This window comes from Phyllosticta citriasiana, assembly GCF_038021145.1.
Source record: "Phyllosticta citriasiana strain CBS 120426 chromosome Unknown IWZ02scaffold_5, whole genome shotgun sequence".
NCBI lineage: Eukaryota > Fungi > Ascomycota > Dothideomycetes > Botryosphaeriales > Phyllostictaceae > Phyllosticta > Phyllosticta citriasiana.
In genome coordinates, this window is record NW_027117282.1 from 1,476,413 (window position 1) to 1,497,884 (window position 21,472).

Sequence of the window (21,472 nt, forward strand, 5' to 3'; positions counted from 1 at the left end):
CGCGTTCGCTTCGAAGACGACATGATTTTCGGCATGGAGTTATTGCTGCTCATGTATGCGAATGCGCCGATCCAGGGTTTGCAACGTTGCATCAAGCTGGGCAGCGTAGATGGCCAAATGGTGCTGTGTCTTACATCGAGGTTGTCCGGTTGTCAGCAGCATCTGACCGCCGAACCAACGAAAGCCGGGCGGAGGAGTGCCGTCCCCGCAAGACATCGGACGGACCTCTGGCTCCATGCGTCTCCACAGCGTCGTCACACAACACGACCTGACCAGGTCCTGAGCACGCCTTTCACCGCCCCGTTGGCTTTCGGCTTCCATTTCGTGTCTCGACATTACGCCTCACGGCTGCGCGACCGTCCACACCAACCGTGCCGTCGTTTGGAGCTCTGCGACTCCCGGACCGCTGGACCTTGTCCCGTCACACGAGCTCCAGGCTGCCCCGGCTATCTATCGAAACTCGTCCTTTCGCCACCGCGCGTCTGGCCTTCGCGTCAAACAATCCAAACATGCGGCCACCGCCCTGGTCTGTGCCTCTGCTGGCCGTCGTGGCCTTCTCGAGCTTTTCCACCTCGCAAAAGACCTTCAGCAACTACACCAGCGCCGACCTGCTGCAAGATCCCTTCTCCATTTACCGCGACGACCGTCCAGACGGCTGCCCTCCCTGCTTCAACTGCAATCTAGAAGATTTCCAGTGCCACCAGTTTGCCAACTGCAGCAAGAGCAACGGAAAATGCGTCTGCCCTCCAGGCTTCGGTGGCGAGGACTGCGCTGAGCCCGTGTGTGGCTCACTGGCAGACGGCGGCAACAGAGCGCCGCGGACAGACAGGTATTGCAATTGTAGAGACGGCTGGGAAGGCATCAATTGCAATGTGTGCAAGGACGATTTGGCTTGCAATGCGCTGATGCCAGAAGGCATCGATGGTGTCTGCTATCGAGAGGGCCTTGTGGTCAAACAGAACTTCCAAATGTGCGACATTACCAACAGGAAGATCTTGGACCAGCTCAAGGAGCAAAAGCCGCAAGCAACCTTTTCTTGCAATGCCGAGACGGAAGAATGCAACTTTCAGTGTAAGTAGACCGTCCAAAAGTGGGGTACGACCACTAAAAATGGACAGTCTGGGTCGATCAAAAGGAATCCTTCTACTGCGCCCTCGACGACTGTGCTTTTTCCGCAACCGCCGAGCCGGACAAGAATACAACCAAGTACAGATGCGAGAACATCAAGTGCCGATGTATCCCTGGGCGCATGCTTTGCGGAGAAGAGGGTTCCATTGACATTGGCGACTTCTTGAAGGAGGAGATCAAGGGTCCGGCGTCATTCACATCCGTCTCCACCGACGGTGGAAGCAGTGAAGATGGTAGCAAGTTCTCCGAGCCCGCCATGAACAACCTGATTTCGAGTGTCTTTGGCGATGAGAGCATCTTTTTGGACTGCCATTCCGGAGAGTGTCTGTACAGGACCGATGTCCCTGGTTACACCCGGCCTGTCAAGACCATCAACACCCCACTGATTGCCGGGGTCATTGCGGGATGTGCGCTCTTCATAGTGTTGGTGATCCTCGTCGTCTGGTACCTGGCCAGTAGGAGTCGTCACCGCCGCTGGGGTCCAATTCATCTCTCCGAGGACGAGGATGATGAGGCTGCCAAACTCATTGCCGACCACAAGCCCGCCGCTTTGTTCTTCGAAAATGTCTCGTACATTCTCAACGGAAAGCAAATTCTGAGCAACATCCAAGGATCTGTACATCCAGGCGAGCTCATGGCCATCATGGGTGCTTCGGGAGCTGGAAAAACTACCTTTTTGGACATACTCGCTCGCAAGAACAAACGCGGCACCGTCTCAGGCGATATTTATGTCAACGGAGAAAAGATCCCCGATGAGGATTTCAGGAGCGTTATCGGATTCGTAGATCAGGAGGACACCCTGATCCCAACCTTGACTGTCCATGAAACTATCCTGGACTCTGCCCTTCTACGCCTGCCCAGGGAAATGAGCACCGCGGCCAAAGAACAGCGCGTCGAAGACGTCGAGAAACAGCTTGGCATTTTCCATATCCGCCATCAAATTATAGGATCCGAGGAAGGAAGCGGTCGTGGTATATCTGGTGGCGAGAAGAGAAGAGTCGGAATTGCGTGTGAGCTCGTGACCAGTCCTAGCATCCTTTTCCTCGACGAACCCACGAGCGGCCTGGACGCTTTCAACGCCTTCAATGTTATCGAGTGCTTGGTGAACCTGGTCAAGAACTACAACAGAACTGTGGTTTTCACCATTCACCAGCCTCGATCCAACATTGTGGCGCTGTTTGATCAGCTCATTCTGCTTGCCAAAGGTCGGACTGTCTACTCTGGTCCATTTGCCAATTGCCAGTCTTACTTTGACACCATTGGATACACATGTCCCCCAGGCTTCAACATTGCGGATTACCTTGTGGATCTCACCATGCACGCGGCGACTCCCCGCCGGCCGATTGACGAAAACAGCTCCCTCTTCGCCGACCAGGATGATGCTCCCACGCGGGCAAGCAGTGCCATTGGGGTCAAGTCGATTCCGAGCATCTCAAACGCGAGTCTCGACACTCCTGGAAGTCCAGGGGAGTCCAGCGTCCGTCCAAAGGGCAAGAGAAAGACTTCAATCAAAGCGTTGCAGGACCGCCAACTCTTTACTCGTAGAAAGAGTGGCTATGAAAGCACGCGGCCCCAGACTCCCAAGACCGACGACGAGCAGTCTCTTCCTGAAAGTGCGCCCGACCACATTCGCTTGCAGAGGCAACTAGGCAATCCTCCACCGCAGATCATGGAGGATCCAGATTACCTTCCTCCAGCTGCTGAGGGTATCACTGGCACTGACCTTGACGCCTTGGTAGCTAATTACAGTCAATCAGAGGTCTCCGAATCTCTGCGTGAGGACATCTACGCAGCCATTGCCAATGCCAGCGCCGCCAATGGACACGCTGATGCACGGATGCCCAATGGAACATCGTACAGCGGTAAAGTCAAGGGCTACCGAAAGGTCGGATGGATCCGTCAGTTCCTCATTCTGTCGCGCCGTACATGGAGGAATATGTACCGCAACCCGATGCTCATGCTGACCCACTATGCCATTGCCATTCTCCTTGCCGTCCTCATCGGCTTCTTGTTCTACGGTCTTACGGACGACATTAAGGGATTCCAGAACAGACTCGGTCTTTTCTTCTTCTTGCTCGCCCTGTTTGGGTTCAGCACACTTACCAGCTTGACTGTTTTTGCCCCGGAGCGCCTCATTTTCATGCGCGAGCGCGCCAAAGGTTACTATTCGCCAATTTCTTACTTTTCTGCCAAAGTTCTCTTCGACATTGTGCCCCTTCGCTTGATTCCTCCCATCATCATGGGCGCGATCGTCTACCCCATGACAGGCCTCATCCCCGACGGGGCCGAATTCTGGAAGTTTATGCTTTTCCTCGTCCTCTTCAACCTGGCCGCCGCGAATATCTGCCTATTCATCGGCATCATATTCAGGAACCAGGGTGTCGCCAATCTCATCGCTACGTTGGTGATGCTCTTCAGTTTGTTGTTTGGCGGCTTCCTCTTGAACCACGAAACCATTCCTAAGGCGGCCCTGTGGCTACAAACGGTAACTCTTCCCAGCACTTTTATACTCACATCGTATGCTGATATCTCTATACTAGCTCTCTATCTTCCATTACGGCTTCGAAGGTCTCATCGTCAACGAAGTCAAGTACCTTTCGCTCGTCGATCACAAGTACGGCCTCGACATCGAAGTCCCCGGCTCTGCCATCCTCAGCAGCTTTGGCTTCGACGTCATGGCGTTGTGGCGCGACGCGATCGGCCTTGCCGTCTTTGGCGCCGTCTTTGTCGTCCTGGCCTACGCCAGCATGCACCTGTTGCTGATTGAGAGGCGGTAAGAGATTGGAAGGTCGTTACATGTATCTGTGCGGCTGTTACGATAGACAGAGTGCTGTGCTTTGGAATCAAGGCCGGACGACAATGACATGCCTGTCTGCCTAGGTTTCAAGATCTTTCACGCTGCTTTTGTTGAAGCGTCTATAGACCGGATGTGGAGGCCCGAAAGCCGCGTGGGATATGCTCACGTATCAGTTGCTTGACTGGGACATCGAAAGGGAGCGCATGTTTAAGGGAGTATAATACACAGAAGACGGAGAGAACGGGACGGCAGTGAGAAAAAGCTATTTAGCTACTGAGTGGCGCTTTGTGTATGTACATATTCTTACGTGCTGTCTGCATTTGCATAATACTTGACTTGGTAATTTGGAGCAACGAACGGTGGTATTGCTATGTCGTACCGTGTGATACGCACTTCTTAGCTTGGGCAGGTGAGTACACCTATAACTAGGCAAATATGACTGGAACATGCTCGTCTGCAGTTCGATTTCCCGGTTGATTCGAGTCAATCACTTCAAAATCTTCCAATGCCAGAGGAATCTACACAGATTACAAGGCAAATCGAAGCGAGGTCTTTCCTGAAACTTCCCATTTCGGTTAGCCGCATGACTTCGGGCGCTCCATTGGGGAAGCGACCGTGACGAATGTTCAGACTGCGGATACATAATACCGTACGCACCGCGGGTGTTTGGAGTTGATTACTTACAAGGAGCTTGCAGATACAGAAGAAGCTTGTAATCAGAAACCAGAGCTTCACATCATCCCGTAATTCGGATCAATGTTTAAAGTTGCTCCGCCCTGCCCTGAGCCTCGGTAGTGCCTTTGGGAAAGCTTGGAATGTTTCAAAGTGATCTAGACGTATCTCGAACGAAAGCTTCGTCACGTCAGAGTTTGCGTGTTCGTTGTTGATTCCTTGCAGCAAAGCGGCAGAGTGGCTGAGCGGTCTACCCGAAGAAGTCAACACGAGAAAAGGAAAGCATTTGCGAAGGTGTTAGGTAAGTAAACAGACCTGGCAGACGATCCGTCCATGGGCTTGCCTTGGGGTTTTGGAACAGGAGTAAACTGTGTTCTATTGTATTACGCAGTACCGTTGCTGAAAGGTAAGGTTTCTGTTTCATGGCAGTTGAGCTCCGCATTTTTTTGCCTCTTTATTGGTAGCCATCCCAGTATTCTCATGACGGAAGTACAACTTGTCGGATTCGAATTCGTTCGTCTCTTCATGTGCCCATTCTGACATCGGTCCGTGAAATTGATTCCGCTAACACCTCGCTTCGCGCTTCGTGCCAGCTAATTTCTGGGAATTGAGGATGAAGCGCCTTTTTTTGCAACGAAACCATGCAAATATTCCCGCGCAACGGCAGTTAACAGCCCTGCCGAGAGGTCTATGTGAGGCGGCATCAAAAGAGTACGTAAGTACCCGACTTATTTGCGCTCAACTGTCGCCGCACAGCTTAACCAAACTACTTCGCCTTTTTATCTTAATGCTGATACTAAAGCCGAAACTAGCGACTCAAAATAAAATAAATCACTAAGCTGTGTTGGTCACTTCTAACAAGCATCCAGGCCAATGACGAGTCTTCCCCAGCCTAACCGCGCCGGTCCGTAACCAGGATCCCAGAATGACCCTCTGCTTAAGGTTGCCAGCCAATTAGGCATGTAATCGTGCAAATGGAGATAGTAGCGGCTTCCTAATGCTACCTGTCGGAAATTGCACCCCTGCTTCCTGGCGCTGATTAACTCTATTTCAAAGGTTGCTTCGTTAGAATCGCTAGCAGTGCCTTGAAAGCCACAAAGCTTAAGACACAAATCGTTGATGACGTCTAGTTGATGATTAAGCGCAACTTGTCGTAGTGAAGCGGTTGCGTGGAAGTATAAATGTGCTTTCCTGCCACCCCTCTCAATTCGTCTCGTCTTCCAAGATTGCACTGTTGTTCGAGCTCTGAAAAATCATGATAAGAATTATTTTCATCCTACTCGCGCTCGCCGCTGCGCTAGCCTCTGTCTCCGCTATTCCTCAAGGTCCAAACGAGATCGACAAACCACAGAAAGAGGAAGGTGACAACGCCAATTTCTGCAACGGTGTGATTGGATTTTCTAAGGTTTTGATAGCTGGAAAAGGAAGCGTGAGTGCAACGAGGTGTCCCCTTCGTTGAGAAATTTCCATTACTGACATTCAACACATGCAGCCTCGTGAAGAAAGGCTGAATCCCAAGCAACGCATTAAGATTACCAAGCCAATGATTGTAGATGCTGTTGCTGCCTGTAGGCAAAATTTACAATCAGAGTGCAAAATGATTATCTGCAATCTCTACTCCGGACAAGTAAACAACAACCCTTGTGGGTCTTCCAGTCACCCACCGACTTTGGAGAATGTGAATCCGGACTCGCACAACGGCGATCACGAGTTTTTCGACCCCGCTTGTGCCACATAAATCACGCAGGACTTCGGCTCTGCCTGTTTTTGATTAGAAAGGATGATGAGTTGGTACATACGGTGGTCGAATTTTTGAATTGCTAGTTCATAATTGCTCGCTTCATGGGAAGTTGTTCGTTTTGCAGAAGCCTTAGGTTGAAGGCTGGCGTCTTCTTTGTTAGATGAGACGAATGTGTAAGTAAGACGAACGTGAGGACGTAACCTTCTGAATGCGTTTATGTTCCGGCTGTGGTTTAGCCTAATAAATGAATTTCGCACGCTCGCACAAGGTTTGCACGCGCGAGGTGTGTTTTCGATCTTGGCCCGTCTCTAGGCCAATAAAGGCCAACGTAGAACATTTTTGCAAGAACAAGAAAGTTAAACGATGGTTTTTGGCTGGGCATATGCCGCCTAAATGGCTATGAGGACAGAATACGAACCAGGAGTATAAAACCAAGAACAGCCCGGCGAGCCTCATGTCAAATGTTTGCCCAAAATCTGCGTGTCTGCTGGAGTCCTTGTCAATTCTAACCATGAGATTCTCAATTGCTGTTTCTCTTTTGGCGTCTCTTGTCGCGCTCGTCGCCGGACAGAAAGCCGCGACGGTAGACAAGACGAGCGGAGCGGCAGTCGAGGGCGACTGCGGGATCGTCGGATTCACAAAGCCTATCGAGGGCGAGGCGGTGCGTGCAGTACTCTTTGTCTTTCAAGTAGGAACTCCAGAACTGACGATAGTCTCTAGGTTACCAAAAACACGCCCTTGGAAATTAAAGAACGCCTACTGCCCTTCAGATTCGACGTCCTGGATTGCATCGCGTCTTGCAAGAAGCAGATCGGACCGGAAAACTGCAAGACGATCCTCTGGAGCCTCAAGTTTGCCCAATGTGCGATGACCAGTAGAACGCTTGACAGCGCCATTGTTCGAGACGTGCGCGGCGACACATTGTTCTACAGTCCGGAATGTTCCGATCAAATCAAGGATCCCAAGAACCCTTTGGCTCTTGTCGTCCAGGGACAGAACTGAGGAGGTGGATGTGGAGGCGAGGATGACTGTGGATTCGCATTCGCTTTTGCTTCCCTTATGAGCGTCTCAGGTGTTATTTTCTCCCCCGTTGACGGAGGTTGCCCAGTGTAAGCTGGATTGATTGCTCTTGCAACGCGGAAATGGTCCGAGTCTCGCTGATGGCATCCGCGGGTGAACATTCGGGCCGGTCGGATGAAGAGGAACATGTTTACGGACAAAGTCTTTGGTGCCTCCTTTACAACAGAATCAATGGAGTTTACGATGAGCAAGGTCGAGAACAACGACAGTGATTTCGGCAGCAGAAGGAAATCGGAGGGGGATGGACTCGCAGGAGAAACAGATTCACGTGATAGAAAATACATTGTAGTACAATGTTGTGGCAAAATACTTGTTATTGCGAGATTAGTGTAGTGGTTATCACGTCAGTCTTACAAATATCTAACACTGAAGGTCGGTGGTTCGATCCCGCCATCTCGTAGTTTTGCCCATTGGGCGTCCTCTTTTGGCCCCTTGATGATGCTGTTCAATCCATTGAAAGTGGACGGTGTGGCCCCAAAGACTATGGTAGTCTTCTTACCTGAGTAGAACACGCCTTTCGGCGGACGACGTCCATGGAAAAGTAGAATGACCAACAGTGAGAAGGGAAAGGGAAGTAGCATATCTCGCGTAGTATTCCCAATTGAGTGAGTGACCATTGCATCCCAGAGTACCACATCACCATCACTGCCTTCCGGAAGCTGTCACTGCTTCCAGTTCCCTCGGCTACACCATCTCCACTCCGATGTATTACCCCTGAATCTCGACCATCTCGAATGCCGGAGTGACTGCTCAATACGAGGACTTGGTCCGAAGCGGCGACGAACTCGCGTGCAAAGACCGCCAATCATTCTAGCACGAGCCGCGGACTATCTAGTTCCACAGATACCACGGCATGCGGCACGCAAAATGTCGATGTTTAAAGAGTTGGCATCCAATCGACACGCATAGTTCTGTACGTAGCATAGACATGCATCCAGCCAAAATGCATGTCACATGGTTTATCTCGGCGAGCATTTTGCTCTTCTCCAAAGTTAAGGCATCGCTCTATGGCGAAAGCAATTTGAACCACAGTTGTGTCCTGAGTACGCTCCAGCCCAGCCTCCAACATTTACAGCTAACAATTCGAAGGTCCAAACATCCTTTCGTGTTCGGCTGGCGCAGACCCGTCTCAAGTCGACACTTGCTGCGTTGAAACCTACGGCGGACTCGTCTTGAGCACACAGTTTTGGGACACTTACACCGGGCTCGAGGACCGAGGCCAACTGCTTCCGAAAGACAGCTGGACGCTGCACGGCCTGTGGCCCGACTTTTGCAACGGCTCATACACGGGCTACTGCGACCTCTCGAGGCAATATGACCCAGACCCGTCGCCTAGCACTACCGACGACGGTAAGGAAATACCACCATACACGGGTCCCGACATTGGCACGTTTTTGGAGCCCTTTGGCAAATACGACCTGCTCGAATGGATGAACACGTACTGGATTGCCCAAAGCCAGCCAAACGCCGACTTTTGGGGCCACGAGTTCTCCAAACACGCCACTTGCTTCTCGACGTTTGACGCACCATGCTACGGTCCTCAGTACAACAACACGCCGCATGTGGACGTGGTCGATTTTTTCGAGGCTGCCGTTCTCTACTTTAGGCAACTTCCGACTTGGGAGTGGCTCGCGGATGCTGGCATCACGCCGTCTAATACCACCAATGCCAGGTACTCCATCTCTGATATCCAGGGCGTATTGGTGGAGCAGTATGGCGCCGTGCCGTACGTCGGGTGTTCGGGGTCAAGGTACAATGAGACCGATGCCGGCAGTGGAACGACGGATAGTGGGCGGACGGTGTTGACTGAGGTGTGGTATTATTCACATGTATATGGCCGGCCGCAGGATGGGCACTCTGTGCCGGTGAATGCTTCGGGGAGCACAACGAGCTGCGCGACCTCAGTCGGTGCGATTAGCTACTTTGAACGGGCTGACGGCTCGGAGAGATCGGTGTGAGATGTCGAAGCATTGCGACGAAAGCCGCTTCATTTGAGCATGTGTATAGTGAGCGTTAGTCGAGAATTTGCTGTAACCGACGTCGAGGAAATCCAATGGCAGGCGATAGAATAATGTTGTGGAAAAAGAAGCGCTGTTTGTGGGGAGAGCTTCGACGCTTCGACTGCGGAGGACCGCGCCCCGCAACGTCCGACGCGCCGACGTTGCGCGACCAGGATGCGATGCCACTCTTGCTTGGAGACTTGAATCTGTAAATCGCTGTCCCTTCTCAACCAAACCTCTATCTGACAAGGACCAATCTCTCCAATCCCACTCCCTGCAACCTCACGCCCGGTCCTTCATCATGGGCTGGTTCTCGGGCTCATCCGGCGATCCTTTCAAAGACCTCGACCCTCAACTCAAGGACTTTCTTGACAAAGAGGTATCACATTTTCGAGCTGGACCTCCAGAAGTCGCCAAACCTCCCCCAAAAGCGCCTGAGCCGACCCCGCAAACCACAACGGAATCTAAGGTCCCCCGCGAATCGCTATACCAAGATGGCCGCTACGCACATCTTTGGAAGAACTACCGACCGATGTCAGAAGTGGACGCAGGATTTGCGACGGAGCGAGAACAAATGAGCGAAATGTCTGCGACACTCAAGGACCAGGTATCGGCAGCCAAAAAGGCGGCCATGGAGAACTGTTCCGTCGAGGACATGGCCATTAGCGAGTGCTACAGGAGCGGCACCTACATGGACCGAATGATGATGTGCAGGAAGGAGAACAAGGCCTTCAACCGCTGTTGGACGATGCAGACGCAATTCCTCAAGGCGTTGGGCTATCTGGGCGTCGCGGGGCGCGATCCCGAGATGGAGGAGAAGGTCCAGATGCACGCTGATCGCCTCTATCAACAGATGCTGGAGCAGGAGCGGCTTATCAAGGAGGCTAAGGCCAAAGGCGAGCAGCCGCCTGAGTTTGACAGCTTGTTGGGCCAGAACAATGTGTCAGCGACTAGGGAGGCTGCCTATTCCAAGGCTCGCGCCTTGAACGCCGAGGCCCAGAGCCAGCACGCGTCGATCATGAAGAAGAAGATGGAAGAGCAGCAGGAGGAGAAAGAGGCGCAGCGGAAGAGGATTGAGGAGCAAAGAGTAGAGACCGAAAAGCAGGAGATCGAGGCCATGCCCGTATCAGCGTCGGTCAAGACGGAGATCGAGCATAGGCTCAAGGACCGCGTTGGCTTGGACAGAGAGCTCGAATTCAGGGCTATCAAGGCCGAAATCGCCCAGCGCCAGGAGATTGCGAGCAACTCTATTGCACTGATTGAAAAGCAAAAGGCAAACATGGCCGCCAGACGAGAAGCCGGGCAAGAGACTTTTGGGGATCGAGTGAAAAGACTGTGGGGTGGCTGGGATTAAGCTGGAGAAGAAGCTGCGAGGCATGACAACGGTGTTGTGGGGCTGAAAATGATCCCCAAGGCGTGAATCACATGACCCTGGTGGTGTTTGAAATGGAGTCTTTTACTATGGCTACACAGCTCATGTGAGACTCAACCGTGTTCATGTCATAGTAGCTAATCCATGATTCCTCGGGCTCTGATTTTGGTCTCAGGCAAAAACTCCCATCCCCTCCGATGCTGACCCTGGGTATCATGGGCTGGTCAAAAGCCTTCCCAAACGCCGGAACTTGACCCAAACTCTATGTGGAAATACCATAATCATGCCACCAACGCGCCTGTGCTAACAAATTTAAGAATTTTGTCCAGCTTCATCATTGGTTGCGCAGGAGCAACCGCTTCTCCCTTGCTGGCCGAGCCCGAGGTTTCGATGCCGTCCATGACACCTTCGACTTCTTCCTCTTCTTCCTCCTCTTCGTCGTCCTCGTCATCATCCTCGTCGTCATCTTCAGCCGTCATGATTTCTCTTCCAATATTTCCACCCGCGGGTCCAGCCCAGTCCCATAGTTGCTCGATTTGATCGCCTGTAAGACCACCGTGTCCGGGAAGCTTCCCATTCTCGTTCATGTCTCCATCAGACCCGGCAGCATGCTTGACTCCGTCGGCGATCCAGTCTTCGACCCAAGGCTCGAGTTTCTTCCGAGTCAACTGTGTGGCCATGATCTCATGAGACCTGCCGGGAAATGTAGGGAGTGGATATGCATGGGCGCGATTCAGCAGCTCCTTGTTATCGTCAAAGACGCCAAGGAGGGCCAGCAAACGGCCATTTATGATGTTGGACTGGTGCGAAATGGTCTGCCAGGGCGGCGGCTGGATGTCCCACGAGTGTTGGAGCTGAGTATTCTTGAGAACCTCGATGGCGCCGTTGAGATGCTGCAGGCGCTGAGCAAGCAGGTCGAGAGTGCGTGTTTCGTCCTGTGGGGCGCGTGCAGTGGGCGCTGGTGCGGACATGGCGAGATCGGCTGAGGGTGATGTGATGGGAGCAGAAGAGAAGGTCCGATGGCGCGCGGGATCTTTGGTTTATAAAGTGACGGGCGAATCTACCACGAGCCGGAAGTTTTTCGGTAACCGAGCGAGTACAAATGCGACTTCTTCTGGCGGGCCGTGGTAAAGGATGGAACTGTCAAAGATGGTGTTGGTCTCTCGAGCTTCAGGACAATCCCGAATGGCACGACAGGCGGTGCGAACCTTTTTGCGGGGACGCGAGTCAGTCGCCGCCTCGGCCCGCGCCTCTGCCTCTGCGCGACGCGCTCTGCCTCCGACGCATGCCTTGGTCGACCAAGGGAATGCATTGAGCAAAACAACCTCCCAGCAACGCTACTACACCCCCTCGACTCTGTTGCTCGCATCAAACTACCCCCAAACCATCGATTCGTCCATGGCAGTCCCATCGAGCTCCGACGCGCGAACCAATGGCACAAAAACGCCAACCACGCCGACGCCCAACGTCAACGGATTTTCGCTGACTGAATATGCTGCGAACCCGTCTCCAAGCTCTTCGTCGACTCCCAATGGACAGCCGAAGTTCAAAGTCCCCGAGCATTTCCTCCTGCCCAATGGATATCCTGATGTAGGGCCTTCTTTCAGACCAGTCATGATGCCATGATCTGACTGCCCACCAGTACTTGAGACTCATCCTCACCTCGCGCGTCTACGAAGTCGTTGAGGAAACCCCCTTGACCCATGCCATCAACCTCAGCAATCGCCTTGAATCGAGGGTCTTGTTGAAGCGCGAGGATCTCCAGCCAGTCTTTAGCTTCAAACTGCGCGGCGCATACAACAAGATGGCACATTTGGACAAGGGCCAGAGCTTCAAGGGTGTTGTTGCTTGCTCAGCAGGTGCGAAACACAGCCCCATGGACCACTGCGACTGCTGACATTTGGCAGGAAACCATGCCCAGGGCGTTGCCTACTCTGCGCGCAAACTCAAGATCCCCGCGACCATTGTCATGCCCCAGGGCACCCCGGATATCAAACACAAGAACGTCTCGAGACTGGGCGGACACGTCGTCCTCCATGGACCGGACTTTGATTCTGCAAAGGAGGAGGCGCATAGAATAGAGGAGCAGCACGGCTTGGTTTCCATTGCACCCTTCGATGACCCATACGTCATTGCTGGCCAAGGAACCATTGGCATGGAAATTCTCAGGCAAACAAACTTGCAAGAGCTGGAGGCCATTTTCTGCTGCGTCGGTGGTGGTGGACTCATTGCTGGCATCGGTGTATACATCAAGCGGATAGCTCCACACGTCAAGATCATTGGCGTCGAGACCCACGACGCCAACGCCTTGGTTCAGTCTCTCAAAGAGGGCAAACGCGTCGTCTTGAACGAGGTCGGCCTGTTCGCCGATGGCGCTGCTGTCAAGACTGTTGGTGAAGAAACCTTCCGCATCTGTCAAGAGGTCGTCGACGACGTCATTCAAGTTTCGACGGACGAGACTTGCGCCGCCATCAAGGACGTCTTTGAGGACACGAGGTCCATTGTGGAGCCCGCTGGAGCGCTTGCCTTGGCCGGCCTGAAGAAGTACGTGGCCAACAATCCGTCGCCGAATGCCAACCGTGGTCTTGTTGCCATTTCATCCGGTGCCAACATGAACTTTGACCGGTTGCGCTTTGTCGCTGAGCGCGCCGCGCTTGGTGAGCGCAAGGAGGCCCTCCTCTCAGTCACCATCCCTGAGCGTCCCGGAGCCTTTGCAAATCTCATCAAGGCTGTCCACCCCATGGCTTGTACCGAATTCGCCTATAGATACGCAACGCCCACCAAGGCCAACGTGCTTATCGGTGTGGCCCTCAGCCCCGCCAATCGTGCCCAAGACTTGGCCGATCTTTTGACCCGTCTCGAAAAGGACGGTATGCAGGCTCAAGACCTGTCTGGTGATGAAGTGGCCAAAAGCCACATCCGGTATCTCGTTGGAGGACGTTCTGGTGTTGCAGACGAGCGGCTATACACTTTCGAATTCCCGGAGAGGCAAGGAGCGCTTCACAAGTTCCTTACCATTCTGCAACCAGACCTCAACATTTCGCTTTTCCACTACCGGAACCACGGCGGTGATGTCGCCAAGATTCTGGCGGCTATTCAATGCCCACCTGGCAAAGAGGGAGAGCTCAGGGAATTTTTGCAACGCACTGGTTATCCCTTCAAGGAGGAGACCGAGAACCCAGTGTACCAAATGTTCCTGAGGGAATGATTTGGTGAATTTTGCTTGCTGTATTTGTTGATTCCCGATGTTTGATTCTTTGGCGTAATTTGCGTGGCTTACTTTGGTGGGGATAGGAATGGAAGACCACCGAGGGTCAAACACCGAAAAGCGATAGAGTTAAAGATACCGGCCCTTTTCATTGCACGAATCGATTTCAGCCTTCCCACGTCGCAACGGTGCTAAGATTTTGTCTTGAAAACTCCGCGGATTAAGCTCTCTCTTCGTCGCATGAACTGGAGAGGTGACGGTACCAGAGAGTTGCAGCTAAAGGTAAGATGACGTCGAGTGGCGGCGGGTCCTTGCTCTCGTCACCGGCTGGCATCGACCATCAACAATCTGTCAATTTCGAGTCTGCGTAATCATGTTCGAGCCGCATAGCCGTGGTGGGTCCAGTATCAAAGCTTGTCCATTCAAGCTTTCCTAAGCTTTCTGCGTCGACGGAACAGGCAACCCGAGATCTTCGCCATTTCTCTGTGCTCGGCTCCACTCTCCACACAGTGAATGCTCTCTTGGACACTGATTCACGTCATCTATACACTAAAACTGCAGACCTAGCGCGGCTTTCTAGGTCACTCCGCTGACGAAGTGGCGGTAGTAGAGTCGTCTCCGTGTGGAGTTGATGCGGATCTTGGGGTAAGCGTCTCCACCAAAAAGTACGATCAGTTGGTCTCCCAGACCAGTGGTTGGTCTTTTGCGACGAAGCAGGGTCCATGGCCGGCCATGGCCATTCTTACTCTCTTCTCTTCTCTGTCTGTCTGTTATCCATTTTCTGAAGTCCTCGCTCGAATCGCTCTCGGCCACCTTCGTTTTCTCTCTTTGAACGAGGCAGATCCACCACGAGCATGGCAAAGAACGACTACAGTGTCGACCGCCCAGATGTGGCCAGGCTGGAAAAGGACGTTGACTCTAAACGCTCGAAAGAGTCGTCCAACTCTGATGTCCTGGATGCCAACTCTCCTTCCAGTGGAAATCAAGGCTCAGCGGTAGAATCGCGGACGTTACTCTCCGAGATCCAGGCCCTCGAGCGGGCGAAACGGAATCCCAACGATGCCGAGCCCATTTACATCACTTACGGAATCGACGACCATGATAATCCAAGGAATTGGCCCAAATGGAAGAAGTGGTACATCACATGTTTTGCAAGCATGTTGAACATTCTCACGCATGTCCCCACGGCACTTCACTGTGACTGCCTATGCTGACGCTTGCTTAGATGCCTTTGCGCAGGTGGTATATCCTCTGGCGCTGAAGACATTGCCGCGACCTTCAATGTCTCTAGCGAAGTCACCATTCTTTGCCTTTCAATGTACATTCTCGGCTTCGCCATTGGACCAGTCCTGCTTGCTCCTCTCTCCGAATACTACGGGCGCAACCCGGTCTACATCTCGTCCTGGTTGCTTCTGGTCATCTTTCAGATCCCCGTGGCACTGGCCCCAAACATTGGAACCATCATCGTCTGCCGCTTCATTCTGGGATTCTTTGGCAGCGCACCCTTGACAAACACTGGCGGCACGGTCAGTGACTTGTGGGCGAGGAATGAGTGCGGACGACCAATGGCCATATATGGTCTGAGTTCCACTTTCGGACCACCACTGGCACTCGTCATTAGCGGATACGTTGCGCTTGAAAAGGGATGGAGGTGGATATTCTGGGTGGACATGATTGTCTGTGGAGGATTCTGGGTGCTTTTCGCGGTAAGAAGTTCCTGAATACACCCAAGACCGCCAACCCAATTTTTCTGACCAAACACAGCTCACGGTCCCCGAGACTCGCCACTCGATCATCCTCGAGCAGAAGACATCGCGCCTGCGCAAGCAGCTCCGAAAAAAGGGTCTGGACGCCGCCGCCTCCAACGTCCGCGACGCCAATTCGGACGAGAAGAAAAGCCTGCACACGCTCTTCGCCATCACGCTAACGCGGCCGCTCCGCTTCCTCTTCTCCGAACCCATCACTTTCTGCGCCGCCGCCTACAATGGCTTCATCTACGGCATAGTGTACCTCTTCAACGAGGCGTTCCCGCTCGTCTTTGGGCCGACGGGCCACGGCTTCAACTCGGGGCAGTGGGGCCTGGCGTTTCTCGGCATAGGCATCGGGTCGCTGCTCGGCGCCGTGATGCATCCGCTGCAGGAGCGGTACTATCTGAAGCGCGTGCGGGAGAATGAGGGCAAGGGGTGTCCCGAGGCGCGCATGTGGATGGCGCGGTTCGGCACCTTTTTGCTGCCCATCTCGCTGTTTTGGTTTGCGTGGACGAGCTACGAGAGCGTGCAGTAAGTAGTGCTTCTTGAACGATTGGGAGACATGTTTTTTTTATTTTTTTTTTTATACTGACTGTTGGGGCGCGGCCTGCAGCTGGATCGTGCCAATCGTCGGCTCCGTCTTTTTCGGCATGGGCATTTACATCATCATTCTCGCCGTGCTCAACTACGTCGTCGACAGCTATCAGACGTGCAGCGCGTCGGCGCTCGCTGGAGTCATCTTGGTCCGCAATATTGTACGTCCAAGCCACACCCCCTCCCTTCCCTATCCATCTGCATACCTCATAAATAGACACATGGCGAGGATGTTCATACTAACACTGACTAATTACTACTAACTAGGTCGGCGCCGGTTTCCCTCTCTTTGCCAAGCAAATGTATCAGACGCTGGGCTTGGAGTGGGCCAGCTCTCTGCTTGCTTTTCTCAGTCTGCTCATGATACCCATTCCGTTCATCTTCTTTTACGAGGGCGAGGCAATTCGATTGAGATCGCCTTGGGCTCGGTACGTTTCTTCTTTCTGTCGCCCGACACTGTTTGGAATATGAGAGAGAGAAGAGTATGTGTGTGTGTGTGTGTGTGTGTGTGTGTGTTGATTTTGACATTCTAGGGAGCACTTTGCGCAAGACGACGATTAGCCGCATTGAGTGAGTGGATTATGCTCTCTGTCGAACTATGACGGTGATGCTTTGATAGACTTGCTGCGACGAGGATTGATCAGACCTGACATGTCCGAGAGGTCGACTATAAGTTCTGGTTTGGCTCGGGTGCTCCATGTTGGCTGTCATGCTTGCGACGGAAACACCTTTTACTTCAATCAGTAGAAGTTTTGAAGGACAAGATGTTGTACCCATGAACACTTACTTGCTCTCACCATCCATCTGTCCCGCAAGATTCCCTCTTTAATGATAGCGGCCTATGCTCCATCTGCCCCTGGTCGGTGCCGAGACCTTAGAGTAGGTGTATGCTCTTCCGCCGTCAGAGCTGAATTGAATTGACGTGACATAATTTTTATTTCGCTGCTTACTTTTGAGTCACTGGGTTCTGCCAACGCAAGCAATCATCACACGCACGCAAAGAGACAAGGGGAAAAAAAAAAAAAAAAAAAAGTGCCATGGATAAAGACACATTTCAGGAGCAATCAATCAATCAATGAACGGACTCGAGTGAATGAGCAAAGCCATGAATAGAATGAACGCCTATTAGTCATCCTGACCGGATCAACGACATAGGAAAAGCACCACTACCACCGTAGCCAGCTCGCTTGCTTATCGCAGCAACACACGCATCATCAGTCCGTCAGTCAATTTAGCCATTGCCCTCGCTCGCCCTTTGCTTGCAAATACTTTTCGTCAGTCCATTCCTCATCGTTTCCTGTCCATTCACCTCCACCACAACGCAGTCGAGTCAAGTCGAGTCTCGTCCCGCTCACAGCCCATTGCTTCCACCAAAGATGCCGAAGCCAAAGCCTCTCGGCTGCTCCCCCTGTTGCTGCTGCTGCTGCGAAGCAGACGACGGGTCCAGCTCGCCCAAAACCTGCTTCTGCGTGGCGTCGTCGAAGCCGGCGGCGCCCGTCATTTCAAAGTCCATAACCGAGGCGTCGAGGTCGTCGTCGGCAGGGAGAGTGGCGGCAGCAGACGCCGCAGCCGTCGCGTGGTTGCCATGGTCGTTGTTGTTATTGGTGTTCTCGAAAGACGAGGGCGGCGCGTTTTCGTCGTTCGGCATGCCGCCGCTGCTTGTGCCAAACGACGACGAGACATTTGGCGCAATGGCGTCCGCGGCAGCCTGCATGTTGGACGGGCCCGGTTCGCCTTGCCCTTCTTCGAGCTGCGTCACTCCAGCGGTCGGGGCCTTGACGGCGTCGTCATCTTCGAGAGCATCTTCAACGTGCGGCTGCAGAGATGTGCTACGGACAGAGCGCGCAGGCGGCGAGGACTCCCAGGGGACGGTCTGCTGCCCAGCGCCATCTGCTGCCTTAGAGGGAAGAAGTCCGCCTTCCTCATCATCAGCGGGTGGCGACAAGTCCTCCTCGTCATCATTCTGCTCGGAGGGGAGGTCGTCTTCAGTCTCGGCAGCTTCAATTTCGTTCGCTGCCGGAGCCTCGACGATGATCTCCCGAGTGATCGTAGTCGTCGTCACGCCATTCTCCTGGACGATGGAGCTCTCCTCCTGAGCCGTGACGAGCGTGGCGTCAGCGATCGTGGTGTCTGCCTCTGGCTCCTCAGACGCGTCAAGCAGGGCCGCCGCACCCTTTGGCGTGCCAATGGTCAGTTCGAGCTCGTCGTCGTCGGGTTGCGCCTGGCTGGGTTCGCTGGAATCGCTGGCAGCGTCTTCCTCCTCCGCCTTGTCGGCACGTTCAAGGCCAGCCTCGGAATTTGCAGCGCCATTGGGAGCCTCTGGGACGTCCTTTTCGACCAAGACGGGCTCGTCGGCAGCGAGATCCTCGGTTTCACCGGTGGCATGCGACGTGATGAAATCCCACTCGCTCAGACTGACCTTGCTGACGCTTAGACGGCTCTGCTTGAAAAGCTGCATGTTCGCCAAGGGTCCGTCGTTGGCGGCCAAGGGCTTGAGAGCATTCAAAGTCAAGCGCTCAGGATGATCAAACTTGCTGCAAAAGGCCACCTTAACGCAGTGCCAGGTGGGCTTATCGCGGCTGGACTTGGAGTCGTAGTAAGGATGCTTGGAATCGAAAGCACTCTCGTCAGGCGCCGCCTCTTCGACGATTTCCATGATGCCTGCAATGCCCGGCGTTTTGCAGTTGGAGTGGTAGAAAAAGGCTAGGTCGCCCTTCTTCATTGACATCATGTTGTTCTTAGCCACATGGTTGCGAACGCCGTCCCAGGCCTCGGGCTCAGTCGCGGCCGCCAGGTCGTCAATTGAGAACTTGACATCTACTCCATTCTCAATGCGGGACTCGGGCTCAGCCTTCATCAGCCAGTGAGCAATACCTGTATCAGGGTCACGTTCGATGGCAGTAGAACTGGTTTCCGCGTTTGACTTTGCGGCCGTGGGCTTCTCCTTGGGAACCGTCGACTTCTTTGCAGGTGCGGCAGATTTCGCTCCATCTTTCGGCGCCTTCTCAACGTTCGACGTAACCTTGTTCTTGCTTCCTGGCGGGCGTCCACGACGTTTTGGCTGAGGCTCTTCAGCAGCCGATGTCTCTGCTACTGTCCTCTTGCGTTCATTGCCCTTGACAGGCTCCGGCACGGCAGCCTTGGGCGCAGCTTTAGCTTTTGGAGCTTTTGGCGCCTTTGCATTCGTTTTCGGGGCAGGTTTGGGTCGAGTCACTGCAGGCCTTCCGCGCTTCTTGGGTGCTTCTGCAGCCTTTGCCGTTTGCGGTTGAGCAGCAGCGGCAGTTCTCTTGCTGCGAGGCTGGGCGGCAGCGCGGTAGGTTTTGTTCTCAGACACAGATGTAGTCCTGACACTCTTCCTAGGCCGCCCAGAAGCTTCCTCAGGCTTTTCCTGGGCAGGCCGGCCACGTTTCTTGGTCGATGGCTTTTCGGCAACAGTCGTCTCTGGTTTTGTTGCAGCCGGTCTGCCGCGCTTCTTTGGCGCAATAGCGACAGGTCCCTCATCTGCGGCCTTGGCCGGAGCACGCCCGCGTCTCCTGGGTTGTTCGACTTCTGGTTCAGGCTCTACCGTCTTGGCAGCGCCCCTACCACGGCGCTTCGGGCCAGGTTCGATTGAAGCTTCTGCCGCTGAGGCAGCAGGAGCCGGCTCTTCCTTAGCAGACTTGTCTTTGACTGGAGGTCTGCCGCGCCTCTTGGAAAGTTCAGTTTCACCGGCCGTCTTCTGATCACTCTGCGCGTCATTGGTGGCGCGTCTTCCACGGCCACGCGCCGTCGACACCGCCGCCGCTTCCTTGGGTGTCTCCTCGACGGGCTCCGGAATAAGTGTAGACCTGCGATTCCGTTTCTTCGGCGCGTCTTTGGGCTTGTCATTGACGGCCTCAGTTTCGGCCTTTGTCGCTAGCGCGGCCTTGCGTCCCGGCCGTCCTTTCTTAGTCGCGGGCTCTGGAGCAACAGCAGCAGCAGGCTCAGCAGCGTCCTTTTTCGCAGGTCGTCCTCGGCCTCTTGCGCGCCCAGTCTCTTGCTCCGGCTTCGGATCGTCGCGTGTCTCAAGTTGCGCAGTATCTTTCGCCTCATCAGCGCCCTTGCCATTCTTGGGCGGGCGACCACGTCGGCCAGCAGGGGCGGGTGCAGTTGCAGGCTTCGCGGCGGTTGATGCAGCCTGTGCAGGACGGCCAGGCTTCTTCGTCGTGGCCAATTCAACTGCGGGTTCAACAACGGTGACAGTGTCGCGCCTCGAACGCGCGGTCGACGCGGCGGGCTTCTCGTCTTGTGGAGCACCACGGCGCGAACGCGATGTCGTTGTTGCAGCGGCCGGCTGTGCGGTGGCAGCAGCCTTGCGCTTCTTGGGCGGCATCGCGGCTGGGTGCTACGCGTATCTTGGGATTGAACGAATTGCTTGCGAGTCGGATCGCGGACGCGCTATGAGTTGTAGTAATTGATGGATGGATGGGAAGCGAGAAGAGAGGAAGCATGCGCGTGCGGACGTGGAGTTGTGAGGAGCGGTGGTGGCAGACCACATGCAGAAAGGTCACGGATTGGCCGGTTAGCTCGTCGCAACGGGCAAGCTCTGGTGCTGATCCATGGCCCAAGCTCCTTCGGATCTGATGCTCTCCCTCCACTTTGGTTTGGCCAATGAACGAACAGTGGCTGCTTCATGGGAGAATATGTGAAGCTTTCCATCCCATCGCTAAATGATGACTTCTCACTCTCTCCCTTCCACAGCGTAAGGGATAAGAGACAAGGAGATTCGGGGTGAATTCAGTATTTCGTCGCACATCAGCTGGCCCGTCTCCCTGCGCAATACTGTCGACGGTTGTCCAAACAGTTAACCATCTGCGGTGACCGAACTTGGAAACAAGCTCTTGGAGTCTCGACCACAGAGATTGAGAGTGTAAAATCAGAATTTCCTGCAGAATTTACAGCCATCCGCTGAAGAGTATCTTTGAAATCCACAAACACAAAAAGACATACTTCCATAAGAACATCCACGACCTACCCAAAGCTAATTGTCAATACGAGAAGGCAGACGAGACAAAGAATCTTGATGGCCGTCACCATGGAAACAAGCATGACAACTTCAAATTCAAATCACCCAGTGGCTTACTAAGCTCTGTTTGCTTCATGGATCAAGGGAA

At 53.7% G+C, this 21,472-nt stretch overlaps 10 protein-coding genes and 1 non-coding gene across 11 annotated transcripts; 8 read left to right on the forward strand and 3 right to left on the reverse strand.

The window, feature by feature from the left end:
* The first annotated feature begins 146 nt into the window (after positions 1-146).
* On the forward strand, positions 147-4,046 carry IWZ02DRAFT_235012 (ATP-binding cassette sub-family G member 2). Its single transcript, XM_066762996.1, has 3 exons — positions 147-1,071; positions 1,119-3,613; positions 3,669-4,046. Exons 1-3 carry the CDS (start codon positions 510-512, stop codon positions 3,903-3,905), a joined length of 3,294 nt encoding a protein of 1,097 aa, XP_066623928.1. The 5' UTR covers positions 147-509; the 3' UTR covers positions 3,906-4,046.
* A 1,806-nt stretch (positions 4,047-5,852) lies between these two features.
* On the forward strand, positions 5,853-6,335 carry IWZ02DRAFT_432298 (uncharacterized protein; the record flags this gene model as incomplete). The annotated part of the gene is made up of 2 exons (XM_066766209.1): positions 5,853-6,026; positions 6,090-6,335. The coding sequence occupies 2 exons, from the start codon at positions 5,853-5,855 to the stop codon at positions 6,333-6,335; spliced, it is 420 nt and encodes a 139-aa protein (XP_066623929.1).
* Positions 6,336-6,455: 120 nt separating this feature from the next.
* On the forward strand, positions 6,456-7,383 carry IWZ02DRAFT_235064 (uncharacterized protein). The gene is made up of 2 exons (XM_066762999.1): positions 6,456-6,999; positions 7,059-7,383. The coding sequence occupies exons 1-2, from the start codon at positions 6,793-6,795 to the stop codon at positions 7,338-7,340; spliced, it is 489 nt and encodes a 162-aa protein (XP_066623930.1). The 5' UTR covers positions 6,456-6,792; the 3' UTR covers positions 7,341-7,383.
* A 344-nt stretch (positions 7,384-7,727) lies between these two features.
* IWZ02DRAFT_449021 (uncharacterized protein) lies at positions 7,728-8,029 on the reverse strand. The gene has a single exon (XM_066767369.1). The coding sequence runs from the start codon at positions 7,997-7,999 to the stop codon at positions 7,769-7,771; it is 231 nt and encodes a 76-aa protein (XP_066623931.1). The 5' UTR covers positions 8,000-8,029; the 3' UTR covers positions 7,728-7,768.
* IWZ02DRAFT_t43 lies at positions 7,737-7,818 on the forward strand. Its single transcript has one exon. It is a non-coding gene; the product is annotated as a tRNA-Val (tRNA).
* A 332-nt stretch (positions 8,030-8,361) lies between the features above and the next one.
* IWZ02DRAFT_375626 (ribonuclease T2-like protein) lies at positions 8,362-9,376 on the forward strand (the record flags this gene model as incomplete). Its single annotated transcript, XM_066764836.1, has 2 exons — positions 8,362-8,461; positions 8,508-9,376. 2 exons carry the CDS (start codon positions 8,362-8,364, stop codon positions 9,374-9,376), a joined length of 969 nt encoding a protein of 322 aa, XP_066623932.1.
* A 343-nt stretch (positions 9,377-9,719) lies between these two features.
* Positions 9,720-10,772, forward strand: IWZ02DRAFT_375385 (uncharacterized protein; the record flags this gene model as incomplete). Its single annotated transcript, XM_066764819.1, has 2 exons — positions 9,720-10,505; positions 10,608-10,772. 2 exons carry the CDS (start codon positions 9,720-9,722, stop codon positions 10,770-10,772), a joined length of 951 nt encoding a protein of 316 aa, XP_066623933.1.
* A 117-nt stretch (positions 10,773-10,889) lies between these two features.
* IWZ02DRAFT_498603 (mediator complex, subunit Med8) lies at positions 10,890-11,761 on the reverse strand (the record flags this gene model as incomplete). Its single annotated transcript, XM_066770216.1, has 1 exon — positions 10,890-11,761. The coding sequence occupies one exon, from the start codon at positions 11,759-11,761 to the stop codon at positions 11,072-11,074; it is 690 nt and encodes a 229-aa protein (XP_066623934.1). The 3' UTR covers positions 10,890-11,071.
* A 427-nt stretch (positions 11,762-12,188) lies between these two features.
* IWZ02DRAFT_376338 (threonine ammonia-lyase, biosynthetic) lies at positions 12,189-13,998 on the forward strand (the record flags this gene model as incomplete). The annotated part of the gene is made up of 3 exons (XM_066764878.1): positions 12,189-12,380; positions 12,433-12,649; positions 12,698-13,998. The coding sequence occupies 3 exons, from the start codon at positions 12,189-12,191 to the stop codon at positions 13,996-13,998; spliced, it is 1,710 nt and encodes a 569-aa protein (XP_066623935.1).
* A 761-nt stretch (positions 13,999-14,759) lies between these two features.
* On the forward strand, positions 14,760-17,283 carry IWZ02DRAFT_449026 (polyamine transporter). The gene is made up of 5 exons (XM_066767370.1): positions 14,760-15,172; positions 15,224-15,704; positions 15,763-16,277; positions 16,360-16,501; positions 16,608-17,283. The coding sequence occupies exons 1-5, from the start codon at positions 14,853-14,855 to the stop codon at positions 16,809-16,811; spliced, it is 1,662 nt and encodes a 553-aa protein (XP_066623936.1). The 5' UTR covers positions 14,760-14,852; the 3' UTR covers positions 16,812-17,283.
* Positions 17,263-20,834, reverse strand: IWZ02DRAFT_449028 (uncharacterized protein; the record flags this gene model as incomplete). The annotated part of the gene is made up of 1 exon (XM_066767371.1): positions 17,263-20,834. A coding segment is annotated over exon 1 (2,993 nt), but the record flags the coding sequence as incomplete, so codon positions are not given.
* Positions 20,835-21,472: the final 638 nt, after the last annotated feature.

What these genes read in the sequence shown, in the direction of transcription:
- IWZ02DRAFT_235012 (XM_066762996.1), top strand. Translation starts at nt 510, where the DNA reads ATGCGGCCACCGCCCTGGTCTGTGCCTCTGCTGGCCGTCGTGGCCTTC. An exon ending in GGAAGAATGCAACTTTCAGT is followed by an intron (nt 1,072 to 1,118) that starts GTAAGTAGACCG and finishes AAAAATGGACAG; the next exon opens with TCTGGGTCGATCAAAAGGAA. An exon ending in CGGCCCTGTGGCTACAAACG is followed by an intron (nt 3,614 to 3,668) that starts GTAACTCTTCCC and finishes TCTCTATACTAG; the next exon opens with CTCTCTATCTTCCATTACGG.
- IWZ02DRAFT_235064 (XM_066762999.1), top strand. Translation starts at nt 6,793, where the DNA reads ATGTCAAATGTTTGCCCAAAATCTGCGTGTCTGCTGGAGTCCTTGTCA. An exon ending in AGCCTATCGAGGGCGAGGCG is followed by an intron (nt 7,000 to 7,058) that starts GTGCGTGCAGTA and finishes GATAGTCTCTAG; the next exon opens with GTTACCAAAAACACGCCCTT.
- IWZ02DRAFT_449021 (XM_066767369.1), bottom strand. Translation starts at nt 7,999, where the DNA reads ATGCTACTTCCCTTTCCCTTCTCACTGTTGGTCATTCTACTTTTCCAT.
- IWZ02DRAFT_449026 (XM_066767370.1), top strand. Translation starts at nt 14,853, where the DNA reads ATGGCAAAGAACGACTACAGTGTCGACCGCCCAGATGTGGCCAGGCTG. An exon ending in AGCATGTTGAACATTCTCAC is followed by an intron (nt 15,173 to 15,223) that starts GCATGTCCCCAC and finishes ACGCTTGCTTAG; the next exon opens with ATGCCTTTGCGCAGGTGGTA. An exon ending in TCATCTTGGTCCGCAATATT is followed by an intron (nt 16,502 to 16,607) that starts GTACGTCCAAGC and finishes ACTACTAACTAG; the next exon opens with GTCGGCGCCGGTTTCCCTCT.